The following is a 23301-nucleotide window of genomic DNA, read 5'->3' on the forward strand; positions in this document are numbered from 1 at the left end:
CGGAGCCCCGCGCGCCTCACGGCGCAGGCGCGTGGCCACCCCGCACGGCCCGAGCGCGCAGCCGCACTCGGCCCCTCCGGCCCTCCGGCCCCGCCCCCGCCGTGCGCGTGTGGGCGGGGCGGGCGGGGGCGGGGCATGCGTTCGGGGCGGGGCTAAGGCCGCCTATAAAGGCGGCGGCGGGGCGGCGCGCCCGGCTCCTCTCGGCGGCGGCGGCGGCCCAGGCGGAGGAGTCCGCGGTGGTGGCGGCGGCGGCGGCGCTGTTCCCCGCGCGGTCCGCGCAGCGGGGTCCGGGCTGCGTGTGTCGGGCGGCGGCGGCGGCGGCACTGCGGCCCCGGCCCGAGCCCGACCCCGGTGAGTGCGGCCCGGCGACCCTGGCCCGGCCCCGACCCGGTCTCGGGGATCGGGCCCCGCGGCGCCTCGGCGGCCCGGGCTCCCGGCGCGTTGGCCGCAGCCGCTCACGCTCTCCTTTGTCTGCTCCCGCCTGCAGGGTCCCCTCCCCGGCCGCCCCCCGCCCACGGGCCGCCCCCCCGGGCCCGCCGTCCCCTCCCCCGCTGGCGGGGCCGGGACAGAAGATGGTGCAGAAGAAAACAGCCGAACTTCAGGGCTTCCACCGTTCGTTCAAGGTGAGGGCCTGGTGGGCTTGGGGCCGCTGGGAGGGGCCGCTCGAGTGGCCGGTGGGGGGCGTGTGGCCCACCCCCAGGACCCTCCCCGGGGCTCGTGCCTGCCCCCGCCCGGCGTCGGGGCCGGCCCCGGCGGGTGTGCGCTGGGGGGGTGGCCAGCGGGCCCTGGGGACTGTGGGGTCTTTCCTCCAAGAGCCCCAAGTGGGCCCGGGGCCCCCAGCTCGTGGGGGCACCTGGCTGTGTGTCCCTTGCTAACCCCAGCCGGGTGTGCACTGGTAGGGAGCTGGGCAGGCCACAGTCCAGTCCTTGTCAGCTTGGGCCTGTGGGTCCGTGGGGGTCTCTCCTCCAGGGCTCCGAGGTAGGGCTGCAGGTCCCCAAAAGCCCTCCCAGGTGGTCTGCGGAACAGGGGAGTGGATTGGACGCCCCCCAGCCCTGCACCTCCTAGACACTCCAGGCCTGAGTGCTATTTCCTGTGGGAGCGGGAAGTTTCTGCGGTGGCCCCACGGCTGCAGCCGAGTGTTGGTCTCAGATGAGCGAGTCTGGGGGGGCGGGCAGGTGCTGGGCTGGGGCCCCACAGGGCTGGCTCAGGGGACGCAGTGATGTCAACGGCCGCCCCACCCCGCCAGCCGAGTTATGTAATGGCTTCCCTGGGCCTCCTTGGGCAGGGACCTGTTGCCCTGCACAGAAGGCAGGACCTGGGTGTGTGTGCAGGCGCGCGCACGCGTGTGTGTGTGTGTGTGTGTGTGTGTGTGTGTGTGTACATGTGTACACAGGCGTGCTCCGCACCGGGGTGGGAGGAGCCAGCTGAGATTGTTTGGGTTAGAATTCCCAGGCCCGTCCAGCCAGCATCTGGGGCCAGCGCGCCCCACCCCTGCCCACACGCCTGTCATCCACACCCCCTCCCTTCTGGGCAGCAACAGCCTTGGCAGGTCCAGGCCTCCAGGGCTGGGCTGGAGGGGGTGGACCCAAGACGTCACTGGCAGTGGTCTGTCTGCTCCTGGGGCTGGGCATGAGCTGAGACGGGGTCAGTGTGAGGGGCCAGCACGGCGGCCAAAGCAAACTCGAACTTTCTGGATGGTTCCAGCCGCCTCCTGCCAAGGCCTGCTGAGTGGAGGCCAGAGGCCAGCCCCAGGCCCAGCCCGCCCACATTGATTGGGACCAGAGGCTGCGCCCAGGTGGGACTGGGGCAGTGCAGGGGGTGGGGGGGACACATGGGCCGGGAGCCTCCGCGCTGACCTGGCCTCCCAGCTGCCCTACCCCTTTCCTCCTCCACGCCGAGCCTGCTCCCTTGGGCCCCGGGCCAGCTCCCTCCTCCCGCCCGGCCGCAGCAGGGACATGCTTCTGCCAGGCGTCTCCCAACATACTTTCCCCATTTTCCGCTGGCAAGTCGGAGGCTCGGAAAGAGCAGGTGTTTGTCCTGGGTCCCCCCTGCACGTGGGGGTGAGGACACTGGAGCTGGCTTTCCCCCGGGGGTGGCGCGGCCACCCTTTCTGTCCCCGAGTCGGAGACTGGGACAGGCGCGTGGGGCGGTGAGGGAACCCAGCAGGCCCGCGGGGGTCCTTGCGCCCTTCCTGGTTGGGACGAGCTGTGGGCAGCTTCCTCCCATCTCACGTGGGGCTGGAGGCCCGGGGCTCAGGTCACTGGACCGAGGCGAGGTAGCCGGTGGGTGGGTGACGGTGCTGGCTGCTGTCAGCGAGCCTCCCTCTACCCGCCCTCCTAATCGCCTCTCCCCTGGGTGCCCTGGAGCCCCTCCTCCCGGGTGGAAGTGGTAACCTGGCACCTGTGGAGGAGCCTTATCGGACGGCTGGTGGGCGGCCCTCCCGAGAGCTGTGTGCCTGAGTCCCCAGGGGGCCGGGACCCCCAGCAGGCAGGGCCAGGGTGAGTCGCGGGCTGGCTGGAGTACTCCCTTCTCCCCGCTCCCCTGCCCCGCCGGCCTCCTAGCAACTATCTGCAGGGTGGGTGGAGAGGCGGGGAGGGCCTGTGCGTGTTTTTCAGCCGCTCCCTGTGACCTCTGCCTGCCCCCCCTGGGCTGCCGGCCTGGCTTCCGGGCCTCCTGTCTGTAGGAATCGGGCCCAGCTCCTTCTGCAGCGGGTCCCTCGGGGTCTCCACGGCGCTCCTGGAGCTCCTCTGGACGGCCCTCCAGCCACAGCCCGGCCCCCGGTGTCCTGCGACCCAGGGAGGGGCGGTGACCCCGGTCGCCCAGCATCAGCAGCACCGCTGTGCCCACGGGTCCCCCACACCCACCCGCGGCCCTGGCCCCCTAGTCTACGAGGGTTCAGGGAGCGAAATTAGAGCTGCCTCCCGAAGGAGCCTGGCTGGCCTCGGCATCCCCACCTCCGAGGCCTCCCACCTCAAGCCCAGGCCCTCGGTCCTCACCCTGGACCGTCTGCCCTGCAGAGAGCGCAGCAGTGCGGTGGGGGGCAAGGAACGGTTTCTCCGCCCCCCCAGCCTCTTCCTTTCCCAGTCGGGGTCTAGTCCCCAGTCCCGGGGGCCGGCGGGCAGCCTCCAATGGGTCCCCGGGTCCACGAGGGACTCCGTCCTGGGGGTGAAACAGGACTGGGCAGGGCCGGGCACAGGGCGGCCCGTGTTCACACCCTCACGCGGAAGGGCCCGGAGGCCCGTCTCCGGAGCCTCTAGAGTCCGGGGGAGACGGCCGGTAACAGTGGGAGCACAGTATGTGGCCAGGAGCGCCGTGGCTTCCCCACTGACAGAGGGACACTGAGGCCAGAAAGGCAGGGGCCCTCCCAGGAGGCCGTGGGAAAGCAGGCAGGGAACCCGCCTGGAAGCCCGTGACTCACCTCCTCCCACTGACCGGCCTGCCGTCCTGCTGCCTTTGATCCCCGGCAGCCCCGGGGACCAGTTGGGCTGCGGCCTCGGCCCCATTCTGCAGGGGTGAGCAGGCGAGGTGTGAGGCATGGCCGGGGCACCGGGGTGAGTCCTGCCCTCCCCTCGCTGCATCCCTTCCTGGCCGCCAGGGGCCCTGGGCTGGGCGGCGGGGGCCCATTTCCTCACAGCCCGCCAAAGCCAGGCTTTGTTCCCCTTGACTTGCCCGGTGTCCGGGCGGGGCCTGAGTGCTCTCCTCTCCTCCCCCTGCAGGGGCAGAACCCTTTCGAGCTGGCCTTCTCCTTAGACCAGACCCCCCGCGGGGACACCGGGGAGACCGGCTTCAGCCTGGAGTGCCCTGCCCGCCCTGGTGAGGGCCTGAGAGGGAGGGGCTCTGGCCCCGAGGGGTGAGGGCTGGGCTGGGCCGAGCAGGACGGGCCTCACCCCCGGTCTCCCAGTGCAGATATGCCCGCGAGCCAGCCCATCGACATCCCAGACGCCAAGAAGAGGGTCAAGAAGAAGAAGCGGTGCCGGGCCACTGACAGCTTCTCGGGCAGGTTCGAAGGTGAGTGAGACCGCGGGGTGGGGGAGCCGGGGAGCTGGGGCTGGCCCGGGGCAGCTCTCACCGCCCCCCCTGCTCCTCAGACGTCTACCAGCTGCAGGAGGATGTGCTCGGGGAGGGCGCCCACGCCCGAGTGCAGACCTGTGTCAACCTCATCACTAACCAGGAGTATGCCGTCAAGGTGAGCGCCGGCGCCCGCGTGGCTCCCCTCACCGCTTCCCGCGGCGCCTGGGATCCGGCCCTGGCCAAGGGTGGCGGGAGGAGGGGAGCTGGCATTCGAGCCCCTGGACCAGCAGCTGGGGAAAACTAGTGTCTAAAAATGGCCCCAGGGCCAGTGACTCAGGCCACCCCTGGGAATCTGGGTCAGGCTGGTCTGAGCCCCTGAGGCTGGGCAGGAGGTGACCGCAAGGACCAGCGCGGCTGAGAACTGGGGCTTCAGTCAGAGTTGGCCCTTATCTCTGCGTCACCTGGTGCCATTTCTCAGGAGTGACCAGCGGTTCTCCATCTTGGTTACAAGCATTTGAAGGCAGTGCCATACCCGGGGCCCGAGGAAGCTTGGCATTTTGGGGAGAGCAGGGCAGGCCCAAAAGAACCTCTGCTTGAGTGTTCCCCTGCGGACCCTGATCCACAGTATAGCCAGGTGGCCTGGCAGCTGTGGCCTCGAAACCTGTTTGTTGGCCAGGCCACGTGGCCCTGTGTTCTTCCCCGGTGACCCTGCGTCCAGGTGGGGTGGGGTCTCAGGAGGCTGGCTGCACCAGAAGGAAGCCCAGGTGCTCCCGGGTGAGAGGGCTGGCCAGGGCCTCGGCCTCGGGGGCAGTCTGAGGATAAAGGAAGCCATGGTCCCTGCCCCGGGGAGTCCCAGGTAGGGTGGGGACACTGTGAGAGAACTGGATGCAGGGCCTCCAGCACTTTTTTGTTCTGGGTGCTTCCCTCCTCAGGACCCTGCTGGGTAGCCTGGCTTCCTGTCACTGTTGGACAGTTAGGAACGAGGCTCAGAGAAGTTAAATAGTCTGAATCAGATGCCATGTGACCCCCCCGTAAGGGCATCCCTCTTCCTGGAGGGACCACATTTTTCTTCATAAAGTGGGGGTCCTAGCCAGATTCCCAAGAGAGAGGACGAGGCTCAGTTTACTCCATCAGAGGGGAGCTCCTGGCATTGTGGCAGAGGCCCTGAAGCCTGGCTGCCCTGCCCCTCTGTGGCACAGGTGTGTTTGTCACCAGACAGGTGGCACAGGGCATAGGCTGGACCGGGCAGCAAAAGGACGCCATGTCTGCCTGCTGCTGGAACAAGCTGGGGGACACACCACGTTCCCCTCTTCCAGGCCATCGCACTGGACAGGGAACCCCCGGGCCAGGGGGTGACCTAGCCTGCCTCATCTCCCAGTTAGAGGGGACCCAAAGATCCAGCATGGGAAGAGGTCCCCAGTGGGTGGCTGGGGCCAGGGCTGCCTTGGGGGAACCACAGGCACCTTCTACCCCCACTTCTGTGAGCAAAGGTGGCTGGGGGGAGGTCTGGACGGGCATGGGCCTAGAGTCCCTGGGTGCCAGAGGGGTTTGGAGGCAGAAGCTGGCTTCCTGAGGCTCTGGAGTCCCAGGAGACTGTGCCTGCTGGTTGGCAGGAGGGCCAACCTGAAACAGGCCTGGGCTGAGGGACCCACGCAACTGCCCAGACTGTCACGAAACTAGAGAGGTGGGACTTGGCACGGAGGCCGGTAGGGACGGCTTGGCTGGCAGCCAGGTGCCCTGAGGCTCCTCCATTCCCTGGGTGGTATGGGGGTCCACGCAGTGGCTGGCAGTCTCCTGGTTGGGGAGGAGAAGCTGTGCAGTCCCTGGGTCCCTGACACCCCCCTGCCCATGGGGTCGGGAGTGGAGAAGGCCTAGCCCCTCTGTTTCTGCCTTTCCTGTCCAGCTGGTCTCTCCCCTGCTGCCACTTGGGAAACATGTTGCACATTCCTCCTGCCCCCTCCCCCCAAGCTTGTGCTGACTCCATAGTTCTAACTTCTGGCAAATTCTGGGCCCAGGAAGGGAGCTCTGCTTCCTAGAACTTAAGATCGTAGGCACGGCACAGGGCAAATTTCTGGGAGGGGCGCCTTGGGCTTTGGAGGGTCTGGCTGACCCAGCTGCTCTGTCTCTTGCCCCACCTCCTTCTAGATCATCGAGAAGCAGCCGGGCCACATTCGGAGTAGGGTTTTCCGGGAGGTGGAGATGCTGTATCAGTGCCAGGGACACAGGTAATGTGACACACCTCGCCACACAACAGCCCTGCTCGGCTTTCCGTGGATGAATGGGCCTGAATCTCGCGTCATCCCCAGCAAGCACTTAGGGAGCACCCCTTGCGAATCCGCCTCTGCGCGGGATACACTGGGTCAGACCTAGAGTCGGGTGGTCCCGAGTGGGCAGGGTGGAAGCACGCCCACGGTGCCCCTCCCAGCCTTTGCCTTCCTGTGGCAGGTGGGGGTGGAAAGGGTGTGCACCTGCTGGGCCGGGGGTGCACAGGGGCCTCAGGAAGCCTCTCTCCTCTTCTGCCTCTCCCAACACCCCCCACCTGTGCCCCAGGAATGTTCTAGAGCTGATAGAGTTCTTTGAGGAGGAGGACCGCTTCTACTTGGTGTTTGAGAAGATGCGGGGCGGTACGTGGGGCCTGGTGTCCAGCTGGGTGTCCATGGGTGGTGGGCTGGGCCACCAGGGAGAGCCTTTCCGTCGTGCAGGAGCACGTGCAGGGTGGGGGCCTCGTGGGGTCTGAGCTGCTGTCCCCGCGGCAGCTCAGGGTTGCAGATTTCAAGGCCCAGGTGGCCAGAGTGGGTGCTTCCCTGTTGGGGGGACGTTGGTGGGGGGCTGGGGACACAGGTGACCCGTCCGTGTTCTCCCTCCACCACCGCCTGCCCCAGGCTCCATCCTGAGCCACATCCACAAGCGGCGGCACTTCAACGAGCTGGAGGCCAGCGTGGTCGTGCAGGACGTGGCCAGCGCCCTGGACTTCCTGCACAACAAAGGTGGGTGGCGGGCGTGGCCCCAGCGGTGCCCAGCCCTGCGCTGGCCGCCTGCCCAGGGCGCCCCCCCACCCCGCGCCCCCGCTGACTGTCCCCCGCTTCCCACGCAGGCATCGCCCACAGGGACCTCAAGCCAGAAAACATCCTCTGTGAGCACCCCAACCAGGTAGGGCGCCGGGGAGCCGCCTTCCCTGGGCCGGCGGGCGCGACCCCGCCTCACCGCCCCTTCCCACCCCTCCCAGGTCTCCCCCGTGAAGATCTGCGACTTCGACCTGGGCAGCGGCATCAAGCTCAACGGGGACTGCTCGCCCATCTCCACGCCGGAGCTGCTCACCCCGGTGAGGCGCGCGGGCGGCGGGCACACCCCGACCCGCTCGGCCCGACCCGCTCCGCTCCGCCCCGCTCCGCCCCGCCGCGGTTGCGTAACCTCGAGGTGCCGCGGCCGCGCGCCGCCGAGCTGGGGCGTTTAGCTTAGCAACAGCCGCTGATTGGCCCCGCGGAGAGGGGCGGGCGGGGCCGCAGGGGGCGGGGCGGGGCCGGCTCCCGGCCGCTGATTGGGCGGCGGGGCGGGGCGGGCACCTGCCACCTGTTGATTGGGCGGGGAGGCGGGGCTGGGCCTTGGCCCGCCTCTGATTGGCCGGGCGGGGCGTCGGGCGAAGCGGGGCCGGTGACCCTGCGATCCGCCCTCACCGGACGCCGGGAAGTCCCGGCCGCGCTGCCCTCCGCCCTCGGGCCCTGACGCCCGGCCCCGCCCGCAGTGCGGCTCGGCGGAGTACATGGCCCCCGAGGTGGTGGAGGCCTTCAGCGAGGAGGCCAGCATCTACGACAAGCGCTGCGACCTTTGGAGCCTGGGCGTCATCCTCTACATCCTGCTCAGCGGCTACCCGCCCTTCGTGGGCCACTGCGGCAGCGACTGCGGCTGGGACCGCGGCGAGGCCTGCCCGGCCTGCCAGGTGCGGGGCGCCCCGCCCCCCCCGCCCCTCCGACCCCCGACCCCCACCCCCGACTCCCCACCCCCGACCGCTGACGCCGACCGGGGGCCTCCGCCCCTGCTGCACAAGGAACCCACACCGCGCCCTGCGGGCCCTTCCACCCTGCACCCCTGGGGCCCCGCACCCCAGAGGCTCCTGCCCCTACATCCCGGGGCCCCTGCGCCCTGCCACACACACAGCCCCCACACCCGCACCCACACCCTGCGGGCCCTTCCGCCCCAGCATCCCAGAGGTCCTGCACCCCTTGGGACCCTGCACCCCAAAGGTCCCCCCACCCCTCATCCCATAGGGCCCCGCATCCCCCAGGCCCCCTGCACCCCGCCCTTCCCCCATCTGGGATGTCCACAAGGCAGTGCTGGCCGGGCTCTTCTCGGGTTACAGGCATTTTGGTTCCAGGGCCCCTGGGAGAAGGCAGTTGGGAGTCAGGGAGCTGCCCTGGGGAGAAGCACGGCTTGTGATGAGCAGCTTCCAGCCTCACGGGCTCTGCCCATCAGCCTGGCTGCGGGGCAGGGCGTCCCGGGCCGGGTCCACTGAGCGCTTGCCTGATGCTCTCCTGTCCAGCCTGCGTCAGTCCCAGTCACCTGGCCCCCCGGAGCCCCCCGTCCTGCCAGAGGTCTCAGGCCCCCTGCCCACCCTGCTGCCGGTGGGGAGGGTTGTGTGCTTTGTCCCGGTTGTGGATCCTGTCGCATGGTTGGGCTTGGGGACCCGGCAGAGCTAGTTATGAAGCGGTGTCCTGAGGTGCCCGGCTCCAGTCCCGGCCAGTGCGGGTACGTCTTGGGTGCACTTGCCTGCAGCTGACCCTTTGCTCCCTTGTGCTCTTGTCCCATAGAACATGCTGTTTGAGAGCATCCAGGAGGGCAAGTATGAGTTTCCCGAGAAGGACTGGGCCCACATCTCCTTTGCTGCCAAAGACCTCATCTCAAAGCTTCTCGTCCGCGACGCCAAGCAGAGGCTGAGCGCCGCACAAGTTCTGCAGCACCCATGGGTGCAGGGGGTGAGTGAGCCCTGCTAAGTCCTGCCTCCATGCAGCCTCCGGTGGGCTAGGGGGCAACTTGGAGCGCGTGTACAAGAAGGGCCAGCATCAACACCTGCAGCGTGGCTCTGGGGCTCCGTCTCGGCCACCTGTGGGGGCACAAGTGCAGCAGGAGTGTCCACCTCCTGTTGCCAGGTAGGGGCTGGGCCTGCAGGAATTGGTTTGCAGTGAACTGTTTGGCCTTGTGCCCTGCAGCCTTCAGGGCCTCATCCTGCTCGGCACACCTGGCTCAGCACACCTGGTTCAGCACAGCAGGCTGAGGTCATCCAGGTGTTGGGTGGGGCCTGCCGAGATGGGTGGATTCACAGCTGCTGGCCCTGTCTGGCTCTCTGTCCCCATCCATCCGGGAAGAGCCTGGCGTTTCTTTGGCCAGCGGTCACCCGAGCCAAGCTCCCGCCCAGGACGAGGCCATAAGGGCAAGGGTCTCAACCAGAATAGAAGTGGCCCCAGGGCTCCGTGGGGAGTTACAACTGGGGCCCTGGTCTGGAAGCAGAGCTGGTGGGGGCTGCCCAATTCCTCTGGGAGCATCAGGAGACGGGCGGGTGGAAATTCTCTTGAGCCCCTGCTGGGCTCCTGCCCTTCAGCCCCGCCCCTCCTTTCTCCTTGCAGTGCGCTCCCGAGAACACGCTGCCCACACCCATGGTCCTGCAGAGGTGAGGCCCGCGTGGGGTCTTGGGCTCAGGGCGCAGGGGGACCCCGAGTCGGGGGATTCACATTAAGATGCTTCAAAAAAAGACTACTCTCTTTAAATTGTTAAACTGGGAGGCCATCTGAGTGTTTGGGCTGTCTTGTGCCAGTGGTGGTGAGGGATTGGGCCTGAGCAGGGGTCCTGGCCCTGCAGGGACGTTTGGGGGGCCTGGGGCCTGCCGCTCCTCCCCCAGGGTACTGCACAGCCCCCGGGGTCCTGGGAGGATCGGGGCCTGCCCGGCAGCCACCCTCCAGCTCCTCGGGGACTGCCCCCTCCCCAGGAACAGCTGTGCCAAAGAGCTCACATCGTTTGCGGCTGAGGCCATCGCCATGAACCGGCAGCTGGCCCAGCGCGAGGAGGACGCAGCCGAGGAGGCGGAGCAGGGCCCGCCCGTGGTCATCCGAGCTACCTCACGCTGCCTGCGGCTGTCCCCGCCCTCTCAGAGCAAGCTGGCCCAGAGGCGGCAGCGAGCCAGCCTGTCTGCGGCCCCCGTGGTCCTGGTGGGAGACCACGCATGACCCCTCCCTCTGTCTGTACATAGGTCACTCCCTCCCCTCCCCCTGCCCCCCACCTCGATCAAATCTAAAGATTTTTTTAAGCTGTTGCCTGCTGGTACCCAGCAGGCTGCCCTCCCCTGGCTGGGCTCCCAGGCGCTAAGCTCAGCTGGGGGGGCTCTTTTTATATGAGGTTTTTGCTGTTGGGTTTTTCTTTTTTCTTCCCCACCCTCATTTCCCCCCTTTAAAGGTGTTAAAAGCAAAGCAGGTGCCCGGGGAGGAGAGTGGAGGGTGTGTGTCGCGGGGCTTGCCCGTCCCGCCGCCCCAGCCCCAGATGCTCACCTGTACTGTGAAAGGTCCCCCTGCCCGCCCCGCCCAGATGTGACTCAGGAGAGGAGGGCGTTTGTCGTCTTCCAGAGCTGGGGGCCAGGAATGCGCCCCCTCCCCAGCCCTCGCAGTATTTTTCAGGGACGGGCCAACCCCCATCTCCCCTCGGTGACACAGCAGCTCCTCATCCCTCACCCCAAAGACACCCTGGTCGCCTGGTGGGGCAGGGGCTTCTCAGGTCTCCCTTGTGGCGGGGGGGTGGGGGGGTGGCCTGCAGCTGCCCGCTGGACTACCCTCTCTGCCTGACAATCGGGGCTCTCTCCAACCTTGAGCTTGGGACCTGGGGTGCAGGGGGTACACCTTCTGCTCCCCGCCCTCTCCAAGGGGGACCCTGCCCACCCAGGAGGGTGGGGCCAGAGGAAGTGGGAGGGGCTGGACCTGCGCCCGTCAGCCAACGTGGGGGTCCCACAGGGCCCCCCCCGCCGGGCACCCAAGTGCCCCTTCTCAGGGCTCAGTCTGACGACCACGGACACGTCCCGCCCCTTGTGGTCACCCCTGGGGTCTGGTGTGGAAGCTCTGTTGGCACCACCACCACCCCCCCCCCCCGCAGAGCCAGGGCCCACCCAGCGGTTCTGCTGAAGCCCCTCACCCCGAGGGCAGCGTCTCTGCCCGCCTTCAGGAAAACCGCCGCAGCTGCCACGGCCTCCCTCCGGGCACCCAGGAATCGCCGTGCCCCGCCTCCGCCAGGCTCGGGGACTCTGACGCCCCCTCGTCCTCGGGTGGGAAACACTATGCAATACGGGCCCCCTTGCTCGCGCACTGGCTTCTGCGGCCGGAGGGCGAGGGCGGGGGCCCGCCAGGGCAGCGTGCCTGGGGTCAGGCCAGGGCCTGGAAAGCCCTCTGGCTTCTAGTTGTTCGTCCTGTTTTGTTAATTTTTTAAAGACATCAGTTGACTTCCCTTCCCTGTTCTTGAATACTTGAATGTTGGGGGGCCTCGTGGGTCGGAGGGCCCAGACGCCGTTTCTGCGGCAGTCCTGCGGCTGGTGGGGACTGGAACCCCCGCCTGTCCCCCCTGCCCGCCTGGATCTGTGGACTGGCCTTTCCAAAGACCCCGGGGGGTGGGGAGGCCACCCTCACCCCCCACCCCCTGCTTCTTGCCCATCGGTGATTCTTCTATGTTTTGCAACTGGGGCTTCTGCCTTTTTGTAAAAAAGAAACCAGTGGACCCCCGCCTGCCCCGGGCGCCTTGGCCGTTCTATTCTGGAAAGCAGAGCTGTGAGGAGCTTTTCTTTTTCCCAAAGGTGGGACAGCCACTGCCTCCCCCGTCACGCGGGCAGTGTGACCCCGTGTGACCCGGAGGACTGTCAGAACCGTTACTGTGAATGAGCGCCCGGCTCCCAGGCTGCCCGGCGCCGGGGGAGGGGAACGGCCACGTTTCAACGTTGAGAAATGTAAAAAAGACAAAAAAAAAAGTTTTTTAAAAGTGGGGGGAGAACACCCGAGCACTTTAACTACCGTACCAGGTGAATCGATACAGCTCATTTCCTTACACCAACTGTCATGCCGGACTTTTGTATTGTTTTGTAAGGATTTAATAAAAGTCAAAAACCCGTGTGTCCTCGTCCTGGTTTTCTGTTCTGTAACAAGCGGCCCCAAAGCAGCTCTCCTCCCCGGTGACGCCCCGAGTCCACGGGTGGGCGGGTGCAGCGGGTGGACTCGCACCCCAAGGCCACGGGCTGGGCCAGGGGCGCTGGGCAGGCCCGCCGGACGCCGGTGGCAAATGTTCCCCGGAACCAAAGCCGGAGCCAGGAGGCTGAGCTGGCCTTGGAAGCCGACGTCCCCTCCCGACCCCCTCCCTGGCCCGAGGCCTCTGGGCTGCCCCAGATCTTGGAGGCGGAAGAGGGCAGCTTGTGCCACTGAAGCCTGCAACCTGGTCACAGGAGCCGCCCACGTGGCCTGCCTCGTGGGGAGGGAGCAGATCCGGGTCGGCTTCCTGGAGGCGGGAGCCATGGGAAGGGGGAGGGGGTCAGCCTGGGCTGCGGGGCTTCAGCTTCCTCTTCTGACCAGCAGGGATCCCAGAGCACCGCAGAGGCTACAGCTGGCAGGTGGCCTGGCAGGTGGCCCTGGCTCTGGGTCAGGTGGGCAGCCCCCGGGCTCACCAGTGCAGGCTCGGCTCCCGCCCCAAGTGTCGTGGGCTCGGGGTCCGTCCCCGGGAGCAGTGTGTGCCGGCGCCTCACTCCTGCTGGCGGCCGGGGGCCGTGTGCGTGCGTGGGGGACACGGCGTGTCTGTCCATCCGTCCGCGGACACTCAGGTTGTTCCCACTTTGTTGGCCACGGGAGTTGTGCTGCTGTGCGTGTAGTGGACACCTGCGGGGATGCGATCGGGCGTCGACCTGGTCAGATGTCATTTCATTTTTGGAAGGACCGCCTTGTCACCGTGTCACCTTGCAGCCAGCCTAGCGAGGGGTGACAGACCCGGTGACAGGGCGGTGGCCGGGAGGCCGCAGAGCCTACGAAGGCCTGGCCGTGTCAGGAGGTCAGCCGGGAGCACCCGCGTCAGCCTGGCCCCAGGACTGGGGAGAGCGAGGCGCCTGGGGGGCCGTGAAGGGCTACCTGCATGGGCAGGGGCGCTGGGCTGTCCTGGGCACCAGGGGCCGCGGGCCACCCCCCGCCCCCGCTCTCCTGAGCCCCCCCGCCCCGCCCTTGTTAAGCGCCCTCCTAGAGCTCTCCTCCGAGACCCCCGAGACCCCGCAGCCACGTGCCCCGGGCGGGGCCCCACCAGCCCCTCCAGGACCGCGCTGCCAAGGCCCCCCGTCAATGCCTCGGGCCACTCCCCTGTCCCTTGCCCAGCCTGGCGCACATGTGGGTGCCCCATGCCAAGCTCCCGCCCTCCCAGGTGGCGCCGAGCCCTGCCGGGCCGTGCCAGGCCTCGCGCTGACCCCTCCCTGCCTCCTCCGCCCTGGGGCACAGCTTGTTGTCACTGCTGCGGTCTCTTCTGGGTGACCCCGCCCCTTCCACAGCTCCCGAGGAGCTGCAGGAAATCCCGGGCAGAGGCACTGGGAGCCGCTCCCAGGCGATGACTGGCGGGAGTCCTGGCCCTGTCTCCACCTGGGCCCAGGGGGATGCGGGCGTGGGGTCCCCAGCCTCCCGGCCGGTGCAGCTACACGGGTGGGACCTGCGCCCCAGGCGCCCTGGAATCACGTCTGTGATGTGGGCTTGCACCCCGCGCGGCCCTGGACATGGCACTGCCCGTGCTGGGGCTGTTGGGTGCTACTGACGGGGAAATGGGCGGGCGTCTGGAAACCGGGTTGTCTTCATGGTTTCTTTCTGTAAAGCTAAAACTTTTTTAGAAATACATTTTTTTAAAGATATTATTTATTTATTTATTTATTCATGAGACACAGAGAGGCAGAGACCCAGGCAGAGGGAGAAGCAGGGTCCCTGCAGGGGGCCCGATGCGGGACTCAATCCCGGGACCCCGGGGTCACACCCTGAGCCGAAGGCAGGTGCCACTAGGGCGTCCCCTAGAAATAACTTTTATTAAAAAAAATTATAGGGATCCCTGAGTGGCGCAGCGGTTTGGCGCCTGCCTTTGGCTCAGGGCGCGATCCTGGAGACCCGGGATCGAATCCCATGTCGGGCTCCCGGTGCATGGAGCCTGCTTCTCCCTCTGCCTGTGTCTCTGCCTCTCTCTCTCTCTGTGTGACTATCATAAATAAATAAATTTAAAAAAAAAAAAAAGAAAATCCTTTAAAAAAAAAAAATTATAAAGTAGGTTGGGGCGCCCGGGTGGCTCAGCTGGTAGAGCATCCGACTCTTGATTTCATTCAGCTCAGGTCACAGTCTGGAGGTCATGGGATTGAGCCCCACACCTTGGGAAGATGCTTCGGGGTTCCTGTCCCATCCAGCATTTCCCCCACAGAGACTCAGTTTCCACACGTGGAATGTGACAGTAATAGCTCCAGCTGTCCCCTGACTCAATTTCCCTTTTGTGACCCCTGCGAGGCAGCAGAAGGCGGGGACGCCGACGAGGACTGGGGGCCGGATGCTTGCCCAGCACTGCGCCCTCGGCTCGGGGAGGGGGGCGCCTTGGAACGCCTGTGCCCAGGCCCCTGGGGATGCAGCAAGTCCCCGGAGCCCTCGCAGGCCCGCGGCAGGAGCGGCAGTGGGTCGGTCAGCACCTTCCAGGTGGCACCTGAAGGCCCGGGGGCCACGTAAAGTGGCAGGTCCAAGCTCCGGTCACTCCGGTCACTCCCGACCCAAGCTCATGGGCTCGGGGACTCAGCCCTGCCCCGGCTCCGGTCTCAGCGTCCCTTCCCTTGAGCCTGGCGCCAGGCACGCGGTGACCGCTGCCAGTGACCGCTGCCGACAGGAGCCAAGCTCCGTTACACTGTGACGTCGTCGCTGCAGCCCAGCCCGGGAGGGGACGCTCCACCCGCCAGCCCCGCCTCCGTGCCCCTTCCCTCTCTTCTGCTTGGCAAGAGAAGTGCATCAGGCTGGACCGGAGACCTGCTGCCCTCTGACAGAACCTTCTGGAACGAGGGACACACAGGCACCGCCACATGTGGCTTCGAGCTGAAATGCGGCCAGTGGAAACGCGGACCAAATTCTTCATGTATTTCTCTCTATTTGATGTAAATGCATCGAGCCTGGGGGACTGGTGGGTCCCCCGTGGAAACACAGGCTCGGGCGGCCGCGTGGTCTGGGGTCGGTCCCCGGGTCCCTCCGTCCTGAGCCTGGGTGCACACTGGGCACCGGACCAAGGCTCCTGGGGGGAGGGGTGGGGGGAGCAGAGCCCCAACCCGCTGACTCCGCGAGGGACGCTCCAGCTCGGCCCGCCCTGTCCCGGTCCACAGGGGGCCGTGGGGGTGTCGGTCATGGGGCGGGCTCCCGGTCCTCCACACCGCCTCCCTTTGCTGGCGCGGCCCCCACCCAGGCCCCCCGCCTGGGGTGAGGGCTGGAGGTGGGGGCCGGTGCGAAAGGAGAGCTCGGAGCCCTGTGCGTGGGCAGGTGGGGCCCCGCAGGCACTGGGGGGGGGCGGTGTCAGTGGGAAGGGGGGCTGCAGGCTCCGAGGGCTCTGCCCCCCTCCCCTCTGCTCCGCCCCCCTCCCCTCTGCGTATCTCCGTGGGAGCAGCGAAGAGCCACCCTCCGACCCGAACTGTTCCCAGAATGCAAACACGTAAGATACACGCGGGGAAACGCTCACGAGAGAACTACATGTTTCCTGGAGCCCGTCTGGGGGGGGAGCTCACGGCCACACTGGGTCCCACAGAGGCGGCGAGGGGGGCACGACGCCCCAGTCCATGCCGCTGCCCGGAGCCGCCCCCCAAGCCCAGGCGGGAAGCGCTCCGGTTCGTGGCTGCGGGTCGGGTGATCCCCAGACTCACTGGCGTAGAACAACCGGCTTGTTTTGTTTTGTTTCAAAAGATTTTATGTATTTGTTTGACAGATGGAGAGAGCACAGCAGGCCGAGGCCGAGGCCGAGGGGGCAGAGGCGGCTTGCTGAGAGTGGGGCTCCCTCCCAGGACCCCGAGCCCCCGACGCTCAGGGAGGGGACCAGACACAGGAGGCCCCGCGGGTGTGGGTCCACGTGTGACACGTCCAGGAGGGGAGGGGACAGGGGGCTGGTGAAGGGGGCAGGGATCATCGATGGCTCTCTGGGGGACAGGGAGGGGTCGGGGGGTCCGTGCTTCCTGGGGACAGGGTCTCCATGTGGGGGGATGGAAGGTTCTGGAGACGGTGGGGTCACTGGGTGCACGGCGGGGTGAGTGCTTCGCGCCCCAAGCTGTCAGCTTCAAAGATATTAACGTGGCCAATTTCGTGTTTTATTTATTTTATCATAATAATTTTTAAAAGGTAAAGCAAAACCCAAACAACAACAGGACACACTTAGATTTGTCTCTGGCTCCGCTTCTGGGCGGCGGGCCTCGGCTCTCTCCGCTGTCCCCGGCAGGCGGCCACCCTGCCCAGTGGGACGGGGGACGGGATCGCAGTGTGTCCCTCTGTCGAGTCTCGGCCCTGATGCTCTGCACCCCGGGCTCCCTGGTCTGGGGCTGGGGGGTGACCCAGGCCACGGGCCCCCAGCACGGGGAGGGACACGGGGGCCCACCCTGCTGTCTCCTTTGTGCCCCCTTGGGTCCCCTTGACCAGGGATTGACAACCGGGTCCCGGGTTTCCTGCTGGGCCGCCCACAGCTGCTCCTCTGGGCCTCGGGGCAGACAGCACGGGGACATGCACCTCTGATGAGCCCGGGACATGCCTGCGGGTCCCCCGAGGTGGCTTCCTGCTTGTCCCCGGAACCCAGGCCGCGGTGACCCCTCACAGATGCCGCCTCCAGAAGAGAGGTCTTACGGCTCTCAGGCCTCGGCCGCCGCCTCCGTGACCCACGGGGAGGGACACAGACTGGACCCCGGGTGTCCGCGATCAGCAGTCCCCTGGTGCAGGCGACTTTGGACTTGCCGGGTCCTGGGAGGGAGATCAGCCTGAGGAGGGGCCGGGGGGATCCCAGTCGCTGTGGTTCCTGAGAGCTGCTCACTGCTTCCGGAGAAGGGCACACGGTGCTCCCGGAACATTCCAGAATATTCCTGCCTTGTGCTGTCCTCGTCCCTGCTCAACATTCACAGGGCCCGGCCGTCGCCTGGAAGCCCGTCAAGCGTTTGGGGGGGGGCCTCGGGAGCACCTCGAGGTGGGAACAGACCCGTCCACGCATCCCCGAACCACAGGGGCTTCTGCTTCTGGGGCCAGTCACCCCGAGGTGAGCTCTCCCCCTGCCAACCGTCCTGGGCCCGGGGCTCCGGCTGCGGGGGGACACCCTGCGGGGCAGCCACCACACCCAGGCACGGGCCACATCCGGGTTGTGACCCTGGGCACCCGCGGCAGGGACTGGGGGCCCAGGGGTGCTGCTCGGCCCCCCACCCCGCGCCCGGGATGCCCCCAGCCTCCAATGCCAGCTGGGCCGAGGCCAGAAGCCCTGTGGGGGGGGGCGCGGAGCCCAAGGGAAGGGCGAGGAGCAAGGCGGGTGGGGGCCCCAGAGGCACGTAAGGCTGGGGGCGCCCCTCCGCTGTCCTACCCGGGCCAGGGGAGCCGGTGGCCACAGGGGCCAAACGCCTGGGAGTGGGAATGTCCATCACGGGGGCCCCCCCTCCATCCCCCAAAGCCGGGCACTCACCCAGACAGTGACCCGGGGGCCCCGTCTCCCCGTGCTCGGCCTGACTGGGAGGAGACCTCGGCCGGAGACCGAATCCGGGTCCGCGTGGGGCCTCCGGGGCCGGGCCTCGAGGGGAAGCCGGGCCGTTTCCACCGTCAGCACCCCCCGCGGATGTCACCGGCAGGCTTCCGGGGCGTGGGGGCCGGAAAGCTTTTCCTCTACCCTCTTAGGTTCCATGCCAGGGACCTGCCGATTAAACTAACGAAAGACATTTTCCTAGGAGCCAGTACACTTTCATTTATTTTTGATTTTACGCGCTCGGGCCTCAGAGGGAAGCGAATGGGCAGAGGGAACCGCGATCTGGGAGCTCGATCAGCGCCGCGGGGGGCAGGCCACAGACGGGAGAGCAGGTGACTCAGGAGCCATCAGTGGGCCCTCAGGAGAACGGACGGGCCATACGACAGTTGGTGACAAAGTCTATCTGGCAGTGGGGCCAGCTCTTCTCCGAGAGGAGACATTGGTCCCCGGAAGGGATCTATGACCACCGAGGTCTTTGGGGCAGATGAGGGATTTCAGGAGCTCAGACGCTCTCGGCTCAAAGGGATTCTCACACCAAAGTGGCTTATGTTGGGGGTAGCGTGCCTCGATCCCCCTCAGCGGCTCCCCCCACATTTTTTGCTGACCTTTGTCCCCCACCCCTGCCCCATGTCAGGCATCTTTGGTGTGAATGGTATCCCAGCTCCCAGAGTCGGGGCGGGGGTGGGGGTGCGATGACACCCCAAGCTGCCCTCTGCCGGCAGGGGAGTCTCCGGAACCAAGCGGAGATCCTGGGATGGGCTGTGTGCGCAGCGCCCTCTAGGGAGCGGTTCAAGGCCCCCCACCCCGGGCCGGAAGATCCAGCGCCTTCCCGGGGACTGGCTGCGATGGACCCCACAGGTGCTGCAGGAAGAGTCCAAGGAGGACGCAACCGGCTGTGGTCACCCCCTGTCACCCCCGGGCCGGGTGTCCTCAACTTTCTGCTTTCACAGCTAATCTCTGCGTCTTCTAAAGGACACCAGACCACCCACGGAAAATGTCGCATTTTAATGTCTGCTGAACTTTTTTTCTTTTTTGAATTTTATTTATTTATTCATGAGAGACACAGACAGAGGCAGAGACCCAGGCAGAGGGAGCAGCAGGCTCCATGTCGGGAGCCCGACGTGGGACTCGATCCAGGGAATCCAGGATCATACTCTGGGCCAAAGGCAGGCGCCGAACCGCTGAGCCACCCAGGGATCCCCGAATAAATAAAATCTTAAAAAAAACAAAAACAAAACAACAACAACAACAAACAAGTTCTCTCATCATGCCAACACAGGATCCCTGTCCTGACTGCGAAGCTCCTCCACCCCCTGGCGACCCTTCCTCCACCACGGTCAGTAACTTGAAATTTATGATTATTATTTTCTCACTTTGTTTATAGTTTGACCACATGAGTATGCAGCCTAAATAAATGTAGTCTTACCTCTTTATTTTATTTTATTTATTTATTTGAGGGAGAGAGAGAGGTGCAGACTCTCCGCTGAGCAGGGAGCCCAATGGGGGGCTCAATCTCAGGACCCCGGGATCATGACCTGAGCCGAAGGCAGATGCTCAACCAACAGAGACACCCAGGCGCCCCGGGAGATGTATATTTAGATGTACAGTATGATGCACACAGTTGTGCCGCACAAAGCTTTTCTGCAGGTACATGTGCTAAGAGGGGCCCTGTGGACAGTGCCCAACACGGTGCAAGGAATAGATGACACATCCCACTGGGACTCACAGGAGGCCTCAGGGTTTAATTGGTTTTCCCCCAGCAATGGGAAAAGAAAATATTTAGGGGATCCCTGGGTGGCTCAGCGGTTTGGTGCCTGCCTTGGGCCCAGGGCGCGATCCTGGAGTCCCGGGATGGAGTCCCACGTCGGGCTCCCAGCATGGAGCCTGCTTCTCATTCCTCCTGTGTCTCTGTCTCTCTCTCTCTCTCTGTCTATTATAAATAAATAAATCAATCTTTTAAAAAAAAGAAAAAAAAGAAAATATCTAGAGAACCATGAGAGTGCAAAATGTGATTCCACATATAAGTCCCTTGTGTGACTTTTCAGCTACTGCTTCCTTACACAGGTTAGGTTAGCTGAGCATTGAGAAGGTGAACAAGATCAGAACATGAAAAATGTCCCTTGTTTTCTCATCAAGGGGATGCCCAAGGATTAGCAGGAGGAGCTTTCTGGTTCCTGTGTCCGCAGAACAGCCAAAGCCCCAGGATCGCTAATGCTGGGGAGGAGGCCAGCGCCGCCTGCAAATCTGCGACCCTCTCTGGAGCCGTCGTTCCTATTACCGGAGGCCGTGGTGAGCGCCGGTGGCTGCTTTTGACAAAACTGGCCAGACAGGTGTCATTTGGGTTAAAAACATCAAAACCTGCAGCAGTTTATATTTCTCTGCATGTCATTTTGAGCACTTGCTCTATTGTTCCAGACAACTTCCAGAAGCTGACCCTGTAGTTCCTGGTTCAGGGCTGAGCAACGACACACAGAACACAGAACAATAAACACGAGTAAGAGAATAATCGTGTTTAAAAAAAAAAATGCACTGCACTGCAGTGACCAGGCCAAGCACCCAGCGGCTGGAAATCAGCCCGGAAAACAAAGGCCCGGCCGCCCATCCAGTCAGCAGCAGCCGGAGCGACGTGTGCAGCAGGTGCAGCGCGCAGGCAGTCCTTGGAGCCCGCGAGGCCCCCGCGCACCATCGTGGGGCCTGTGGTTCCCGCAGACTCAGGTCAACCCGACTCCGGCGGAGGCTTGGGGACAGCCTCCTTGTCCTTGCCTTTGGGGCCTGGGGTGGGCCCCAGCCGTGCACCCTGCGCCCTGCGTGGCTCCAACTGCCCTGGGCCCTGTGGCCACCGCTGCTGGAGCGCGAGCCCAAGCCCCAAAACATGGAAAACGATTAGATTTTTTTCCCTCGTGGGGCAGCCTGGGTGGCTCAGCAGTTTAGCACTGCCTTCGGCCCAGGGTGTGATCCTGGAGACCCTGGATCAAGTCCCACATCGGGCTTCCTGCATGGAGCCTGCTTCTCCCTCTGCCTGTGACTCTGCCTCTCTCTCTCTCTCTGTGTGTGTGTCTCTCATGAATAAATAAATAAAATATTTTTTAAAAAAAGATTTTTTTCCCTCGTCAGCATTTGATTTAGGAGATTTCCAAACATACAGCCAAGTTTAAGTAATTTTGCAGCGAACACCATCCCTAGAACCTGTGCGTCTGTCACTTCACACGGCAGAAGGGACCTTGCAGATGGATTAGGTCAAGGACCCTGAATGAGGGTGACCCTGGATTCCCCAGAGGGCCCAGTCACCTGACAAGGGTCCTTATAAAAGCGTCAGGAGGGTCAGAGTTGGAGGAGATGCTGCAAGGGAAGCAGAGGCCAGGATGCGGCGACCGCAAAGGGCAGGAACAGGATGGCCCTGGGGCCAGCGAGGGGCAGGCGGTGCTGGGACCACCACGGTGTGTGCGCCAAGCCAGTCGTGGGGGGGGCAGCGAGCCGCCAAGCCTGGAGAGGAATTGTCCCCCCCGCAGTCGTCGCCCCGTCCTTCACTGTCTCCTGGCCCGGCCTGTACAGGGGCCCCCCCAACTGGCACGGCGCCTCGATTTCAGCCCCAGGACCCCGCCAGCCCCCGGCCCCCCACACCCGTCGGGGACTAGTGTTTAAAGCCACCGCGCTTGTGATTGTTCTCACACCTCCATTTGCAACCGCGGCCACCGTGGATGCTGTGGGCATCACTGCCAGGGTCCGGGCTGGAGGCTTAGGTTGGCAGGTGAGACGAATATGAAGTTACACGAGTTACAATCGGGATCTTCAGAAACGTACAGGTTCACCAAGCAGTAAAAGAAAATATAAAATTAGGGATCCCTGGGTGGCGCAGCGGTTTGGCGCCTGCCTTTGGCCCAGGGCGCGATCCTGGAGACCCGGGATCGAATCCCATGTGGGGCTCCCGGTGCATGGAGCCTGCTTCTCCCTCTGCCTGTGTCTCTGCCTCTCTCTCTCTTTCTCTCTCTGTGACTATCATAAATAAATAAAAATTAAAAAAAGAAAATATAAAATTATATTTTGGGCGAAGGACTGAACACTCAGCCAGGTGTCTTTGTTTTTTTTTTTTTTAATTTATTTTATTTTATTAAGATTTTATTCATTTATGGGCAGCCCTGGTGGCTCAGCGGTTTGGCGCTACCTTTAGTCCAGGGCGTGATCCTGGAGGCCCGGGATCGAGTCCCACGTCGGGCTCCCTGCATGGGGCCTGCTTCTCCCTCTGCCTGTGTCTCTGCCTCTCTCTCTCTGTGTGTGTGTGTCTGTCATGAATAAATAAATAAATAAATATATAATCTTTAAAAAAATAATTAAAAAATATTCTATTCATTTATTCATGAGAGACGCAGATGCAGAGAGAGACACACCCAGAGAGAGGCAGAGACACAGGCAGACGGAGAAGCAGGCTCCATGCAGGGAGCCTGATGCAGGCCTCGATCCCGGGACTCCAAGACCATGCCCTGGGCTGAAGGCAGGCGCTAAACCGCTGAGCCACCCCGGGATCCCCAGCCAGGTGTCTTTGGAGGAGGTTCTGCACGTGTTTCCGGCCCTTTGGTCTCCACAACAATTACTCAAATCTGCCCCGGAACCTGGGAAGCGGGCATGGACGACATGCAAACGAATGGGCCTGGCTGTGTGCCAATAAAACCTTATTTACAACAACAAGTGAGGGGCTGGGTGTAGCACACAGGCAGGTCATGTTTGCTGAGGACATCCTTTTTTTTTTTTTCTTTTTTTAAAATACTTTATTTATTTATCCATGAGAAACACAGGCAGGGGCAGAAGCTGGTTCCCTGTGGGGAGCCCGACCTGTGACTCGATCCGATGACCCTGGGGTCATGCCCTGAGCCGAAGCCAGACGCTCAACCGCTGAGCCCCCCGGGAGTCCTGGGACACCTGTTGTAGAGTATTGTTAGAGACAAATCGGAAATAGCAATATGAACTCACACTCTTCAGAATTGATCATGTCCAACTGATCACTTAAGTAGCTGTTAAGCAGTTTTGCACCAAATATCAGTGCACAGGAACTGAAGAGGTGTCCCCAGTACCCAGTATCCACAGTCACGGATGCTCCTCTCTGCCCCAGGGAACGTGGGCTCTCTGGAAAATAGTTGGTTTTGCATCTTGAGGCCAGGAGGGCGCACTGCGGGCGTGGACCATCATTGCCAGGAGGCAGGGGTGCTTCTCCACATCCTGGGGGATGGTGAAGGCCCACACGGGAGCCCGCACAGAGGTATCCTTCATCAATAATGATTATAACTAATTATTATTTTTTAATTTTTATTTATTTATGATAGTCACACAGAGAGAGAGAGAGAGAGAGAGAGAGAGAGAGAGGCAGAGACACAGGCAGAGGGAGAAGCAGGCTCCATGCACCGGGAGCCTGACGTGGGATTCGATCCCAGGTCTCCAGGATCGTGCCCTGGGCCAAAGGCAGGCGCCAAACAGCTGCACCACCAGGGATCCCGATTATAACTAATTAAAACTACCTGAGTCTGAATGCCATGAATCCAAAATTATCTTTAAAAG

The 23301-nt window shown here is 64.0% G+C and overlaps 1 protein-coding gene and 1 pseudogene across 1 annotated transcript; one reads left to right on the forward strand and one right to left on the reverse strand.

The window, feature by feature from the left end:
* Window positions 1-207: 207 nt before the first annotated feature.
* On the forward strand, window positions 208-12143 carry MKNK2 (MAPK interacting serine/threonine kinase 2). Its single transcript, XM_055343515.1, has 14 exons — window positions 208-351; window positions 488-623; window positions 3717-3813; window positions 3907-4008; window positions 4089-4186; window positions 6157-6236; window positions 6562-6635; window positions 6894-6998; window positions 7106-7161; window positions 7238-7333; window positions 7754-7948; window positions 8817-8981; window positions 9630-9673; window positions 9989-12143. Exons 2-14 carry the CDS (start codon window positions 573-575, stop codon window positions 10224-10226), a joined length of 1401 nt encoding a protein of 466 aa, XP_055199490.1. The 5' UTR covers window positions 208-351; window positions 488-572; the 3' UTR covers window positions 10227-12143.
* Window positions 12144-19885: 7742 nt separating this feature from the next.
* On the reverse strand, window positions 19886-20440 carry LOC129522248 (tetraspanin-13-like; annotated as a pseudogene).
* Between the last annotated feature and the right edge of the window lie 2861 nt (window positions 20441-23301).

The sequence above is a fragment of the Nyctereutes procyonoides genome, unplaced genomic scaffold (genome assembly GCF_905146905.1).
Source record: "Nyctereutes procyonoides isolate TBG_1078 unplaced genomic scaffold, NYPRO_anot_genome, whole genome shotgun sequence".
NCBI lineage: Eukaryota > Metazoa > Chordata > Mammalia > Carnivora > Canidae > Nyctereutes > Nyctereutes procyonoides.